This window comes from Mercenaria mercenaria, unplaced genomic scaffold (genome assembly GCF_021730395.1).
Source record: "Mercenaria mercenaria strain notata unplaced genomic scaffold, MADL_Memer_1 contig_4349, whole genome shotgun sequence".
In the NCBI taxonomy this organism is placed as follows: Eukaryota; Metazoa; Mollusca; class Bivalvia; order Venerida; family Veneridae; genus Mercenaria; species Mercenaria mercenaria.
In genome coordinates, this window is record NW_026462569.1 from 18,767 (window position 1) to 24,816 (window position 6,050).

Below are 6,050 nucleotides of genomic sequence, written 5' to 3' on the forward strand. Positions count from 1 at the left end.
TCAGAACTTACCACATATACAACAAGAGGGCCAGGATGGCCTGAATTTCATAGATTAAACAGGCTTGAGAGTGTGCAACTTTTTAAAGGAATTTTGTACATTAATATAAATTATTTCCTTAAAATAATTTTATTTATTTATTGAGAAATAAGGTTTTTCCGTTGCTAAGGAATCGGGATTAATTTGCTTTTATCCCCGAGTTAAACTGGTCCCCGTCTTATCAATGCAGAACTGTTGTGTATGTGTAGTGAGCCGAACATGGCTTGCTGTTCGATATAAAAGCAAAAATCCCGTGCAAAATCTTCACTGTATTTCTACACGTCGTTCAGTAAGTTTAACTTACACTGTTCTACACGTCGTCAATACACCGCAATTAGAAACGTCTTTGAGATGCCACGTGAAAGGGTTAGGCATAGACAGCGAGGCCGGGAGAGGAACGATAGTGTTCAAAGGCAGAATGCCAGAGCGAATCGCCATGATGACCAGCAACAGGAAAACCGCCCAAGGACGAGGGGTCAGAAACGTCAGGCGGATGAAATGGCTAGAGACGAGGTTCAGAACCCACAACCACACGACCTTGAGACAGGGGCAGACGAATTAGAGACAGGGGGAAACAGACTCCTACAGGATGATGCCGGTGGGTGCAATAATAATGTTATTGATTTTGAAACTGTTCTGCATGGTTCTGGTATTTTACAAAATAATGTAGTTGATACAACGAATCAAAGTAGAAATTCAGTGGGGTGTGGCGAGGTAAACGTACAGGGCAATTCTAGTAGTTCGTCTATATGGCCGTTGAGTCTATTATCAAACCAAACAGGTCACAGCTCATGGCAAAATGCACAAAACGTACCTTCTATTCGTCTAGCCAATGACGATTTGGCGGCACATGTGCCTTCACCTCTTAAACAACAAATATGTAAAGGCGAATATATAAATTTGGCGTTATTGCTGAAAGGGGCGGTCGAGCTGTCAAGTTTTTGTACAGGGGGCCTTCTGAAGTTGTCTGCTGACGGTCATATCGAATCCGCTCAAAAAGAGTGTAAGGACAAGATTAATTCTATAGAACAGTGGACGAACGCGTTCATTATTTACACGTCAATTTATTTACTGAATCATAGTGATAAAATTCATGAGATGCTTCATTATATGTACAATATTAGGGAGTGCGCTATGCGCCTGGGAGGTTTTGCATGGCGTGTGTATGACGAGCAGTTTCGGTTACGTCAGGCAATATCGCCCGCATCCTGGTCACAAATCAATAATGATCTGTGGTGGCGATGTATGCAGGTTAACGACACGCCGAAAACGGTTCAAGCGAACACACGTCGTTACACGTGCAATGACTTCAATAGCGGCAATTGTATTTGGCCAAATTGCAAATTTTCTCATGTATGTAACACATGCTTCGCTCCACATCCAGAGGTGTCTTGTAATCAGTACAAACTCATCAGTGAAGTACCAGAACCCACGGTCCGGGGTAATTTTCAAAGTAGGGCATTTCGGAGACCTTTCAGGGGTCAAGGCCGTGGTCGCGCCCAAAGATAAAAGAAAAAAACGAAAACCCAGCACAAGAGCCGCAAAACAGTACCTCAGCAGAAATTTTGCCTCCAGAGCCTATAAACTTAGATATCAATAATCTAGCAAATTCACCGGTCAATGTAGAAGCTTTGAAACGCTACGCTCACAATTATGATAAAGAAGAGGCTGATTTTTTAATTCGTGGTTTCACTCAGGTTTTCCAATTCAGTATACGGGGCCTAGGTTACCACGTGATTCAAAAATTTACGCTCTACCTCTCTGAACCCGGATATAATTAAATCTCAGATAAATAAGGAAGTAGAAAAGGGTAGAGTAGCTGGTCCGTTTTCAGAGCGCCGCTTCCCAATTTGATAGTTTCTCCGATTGGTTTAGTTCCGAAAAAAACGCCGGGCGAATTTCGTATGATACATCACCTGAGTTACCCGGAGAATGAGTCTGTCAATAGTTATATCGACCCAGAAGTTTGTTCTGTCAAATACACAGTTTCGATGAAGCTGTTAAATTAGTTCAAGATCTAGGTCAAGGCTGCAAATTGTTCAAATCTGACATCAAAAGCGCATATCGTTTGATACCAATACAACCATCGGATTTTAAAACTATTAGGTTTCTGTTATAATGAAAAGTTTTATTCCGATAAAGCACTCCCTTTTGGGGCCTCGATAAGTTGCATAACATTTGAAAGATTTGCTAGATTTTTAGAATTCTGCGTTAAATCAAATCTGAAATCCGACAAATTAAAACATTATCTTGATGACTTCATTGGAGGCGGTTCTACAACAAAATCTTGTACAGAGGCTTTAAAGATATTTAAGGATACAATGTCGGAATTAGGCGTACCGTTGGCAGACGAGAAAACAGAAGGCCCGACCGAGATTCTTGTATTTTTGGGTTTAGAACTTGATTCTATTCAGATGGTGGTCCGAATTCCGCTTGCTAAAATTCAGGAAGTAAATAAAAAAAATAGAGGAAATTCTGTCTCATGAAAAAACAACTTTAAAAAAAATGCAATCCTTGATTGGTTCACTGAATTTTTGCTGTAGGGCTATTGCTGTGGGTAGACCATTTTGTCGTTGCTTAATTGACTCAGTCTGCGGGCTTACCAAGCCTTATTACCACATAAGGGTTAAGAAGGAAATTTGTTTAGATTTAAGAATGTGGTTAGGATTTTTCCGAAATCACAATGGTGTATCCGTTTTTCATGACCGTTTCTGGGTTACCAATGAGGATGTACAGTTGTTTTCTGATAGTGCTGGGGGTAAAGGTTTGGGCTTCGGAATTTATTTTAAAGGTCACTGGTGTAATGCAAGATGGCCGGACACGTGGCACGCACGTGGCATAACCTCTAAATATAACGTTACTGGAACTATTCCCCATTTTAGTTGCGTTATACATTGGGGTACTGAATTGACGAACAAAAAAATCAAGTTCAATTGTGATAATATGTCTGCTGTTCAAATTTTAAACAAACTGTCTTCTAAATCGAGTCAGGTCATGTGCCTGGTTAGAGTATTGACTTTAAGATGCCTTCATTTAAATATTCTTATCAAAGCCAATCATGTGCCCGGTCGATTTAATGAGATTTGTGATGCCTTGTCTCGCTTTCAGCTGGCAAGGTTCAGGAGGCTGGCGCCAGAGGCAGACCCAACGCCTACCCCAGTTCCAGATTTTCTTTGGAACATCTTCGATATAGAGCTGGACAGCTTCTTCGGTCAGGAATTGCTACCAACTCACTTATGACTTATAACACCGCTCTCAGAGCATTTGAAATATTTAGACAGTCATATAATCTTCCGAAAGTATGGCCTATACGTAGTGAACACGTCATTTTATTCATGACGTATTGCTTTGAGAAGGGGTTTTCTCCTAAGTCTATCACAAACTTATATTGCTGGTTTGAACTATTTTCACAAGCTAGGTGGATTTTATAACATAACTCACGAGTTTGTTATAAGCAAACTATTAGAGGGTTGTCGTAGAAGTCGAATCACCCAGGATGTTAGGGCCCCTTTAACTAAATCTACGTTAATGGCGGTATGCAATGTTTTGTCTCAAGTTTGTTACAACATCTACGAAACAAGACTATTTACGGCTATTTTCACGTTGGCCTATTTTGGCCTGTTTAGAATAAGTGAATTGGTGCTTCAAGCGCTGGCCGGGTCGGATATCCTATGAACGGGCAGACGTCTCTTTCAGTAATAACAATTAAATTATATGTCTAAGACACTCTAAAACATGTCAGAGAGGGAATCCTATTTTGTTGAAAATACCGGGAGAAACCGGTCCAATTTGTCCAGTGAACAAAATGTGGGAGTTTTTAATAGTTAGACCAAGCCATAACGGCATGTTTTTCTGTCACGGCGATTGCTCTCCAGTAACTAGGGCTCAGATTTCTGCCGTTTTAAATAAATGCATCAATAAGTTGGGCTTGTCCGGTATGTACCGATCACATAGTTTTCGAATCGGTAGGGCTACAGACTTAGCAACAGCTGGCCTTCATTCAGAAGCCATTATGAAACTCGGCAGATGGACGTCAGACTCGTATAAATTGTACATTCGTATCTAAATATTACAGAATCTGTAGTAAAATTTGATTGATACTATCATGTGATAATTCTGACCTTAGCAATAGCTAAATTTCGTTCCAAAAGTTTATATGTAAAATCAAAATATCATATTGTACTTACAAATATTTCGTCGTGGAACTTGTACACAGTATATGTGGACTATATTTAGTTTGACCTTTACCGTAATTAGAACCAGTTTTTATTTAGAACAGGAACTACTTTTGGGAAAACCGACTTGATCATGAGCGTAGCTTGAAAGAACTACATATTTTCTTGTTATAGTTACCAATTGTGGAACACTATAATTTCTTTCTATATATGAAATTTAAATCTTATTTTAGCATTTGTATTTTAATATCTCAGATATATGGATAGTTGGGGATTCGATCCCGTTTTGGGCTGGCGAGCGGGCCAAAACAACAGGGAAGGCTAATCTGCGTCTAGATGGCAGGACGATCGCCTGGTGGGGCGTGAGGGGTCTGCGATGGAGTGGTTTTCGACGCACAGTCCAAAGCCAGGTGTTGCTGTCTCCTCCTCCTTCTACCATTGTCATACACTTAGGTGGGAATGATTTACATGATCTTTCTATTATAAAAATAAAGAAGAGCATTAGATCCGAAATACGGTACTTAAGAGAGGCCTTTCCTGACACCGTTCTAATTTGGATTGATATCCTACCGAGGAGAATTTGGAGAGGGGATTTTTCACCTAAAGTAATAGATGAAAAACGTAAGAGAGTAAACCGTTTCGGTCGTTCTCTTGTTACTAGGTCAGGCAAAAGTGACTGGGTTCTCCCTGATATAGATGTAGAAACTAATTTCTTTCGCACGGATGGCGTCCATCTGAACGAAGTTGGGTTAGAGTTTTACCTCGATTACTTAAGAGATGCTTTATTAAAAAATTTGTAAATGTTAATCTTCAGTCTGTTGATTTTTGGGGGATAAATTTTTTGCAAAATTTATTGTGGCGAAAAAAAATCAATCGACCTGGAGGAGACTGGGTGCCGGGTGCTGGTCGAACATTTACTTATAAGCACTGGATGTTTGGCAGTAGCTCTTGACTTATTTCGAGGTACCACTTTGGTACGAAGCCAGAGTAAGCCGAGGTCTACGGTCATGCATTCGGGTGTGGTCCGTGTAGGCTACTATATACCATTTGCAGGTTTTTCAGGATTATCGTATCGTGTATTGTTTCATGTTTACGCCTGGTCTCCTCTCGCTCGAAGATTTTTAGAGCGGCCAAAACATGCCAACTTAATCTTTCAAGTTTCTCTCACACATATCTGTTGATGCATTTACTTTGGAAATGTAAAGTTTCTCTCATATCTATTGATGCATTTACTTTTAGCAAATGTTCCTTCAAAACTAACTTTTAAGTCATTATATTGGTTCATCATAAATTTCTTATGCATGTATTACGTTATATGCTCTTTAAATATGTAAAATATAGTAATGAGGTAAATAAAACAATGAATGTTACATGTTCTTATTTTATTTCGAATAACTTGAAATAATATCTAGTAGCCAATAAAAGGGGTCGGGTACCCCTATTTGAATAAATTTAGGAGTAGAACTAAAAATGATGCTACAGACCAAGTTTGATGAAGATCCATCAAGCTGATCATAAAGAAATCCTTTTAAGGTATTTCTAATTTTACGTCTAGTGGTCCCTTAAAGGGTCCAAGCACCCACATTTGAACAACTTTGGGAGAGAACCTTAAAACAGACCAAGGTTGATGAAGATCCATAAAGTAAGTGGTCTTATAACAAAACAAGAGGGTCATGATGACCCTGAATCGCTCACCTGAGTAATATGAACACGTTTCAAATGTCAAACTGATGCTAAAATATTAACAAAGTCAGTAGGTCATATTCATAGTCAATGCAATTCAGTTTTATGATCGGTGTGCAAAACTGTACATGTCATCCAAATTTCAAGGCTGTA

General features: G+C 39.4%; 1 protein-coding gene across 1 annotated transcript; it reads left to right on the plus strand.

Moving 5' to 3' along the window:
• The first annotated feature begins 260 nt into the window (after window positions 1–260).
• On the plus strand, window positions 261–5,060 carry LOC123560600 (uncharacterized). The gene is made up of 2 exons (XM_053535001.1): window positions 261–637; window positions 4,470–5,060. The coding sequence occupies exons 1-2, from the start codon at window positions 391–393 to the stop codon at window positions 5,012–5,014; spliced, it is 792 nt and encodes a 263-aa protein (XP_053390976.1). The 5' UTR covers window positions 261–390; the 3' UTR covers window positions 5,015–5,060.
• Window positions 5,061–6,050: the final 990 nt, after the last annotated feature.

Excerpts from the sequence above, each read along its gene's own strand:
- LOC123560600 (XM_053535001.1), top strand. The coding sequence starts at position 391 with ATGCCACGTGAAAGGGTTAGGCATAGACAGCGAGGCCGGGAGAGGAAC. Across the intron at positions 638-4,469 it reads ACTCCTACAGGATGATGCCG|ATATATGGATAGTTGGGGAT; the intron begins GTGGGTGCAATA and ends TTAATATCTCAG.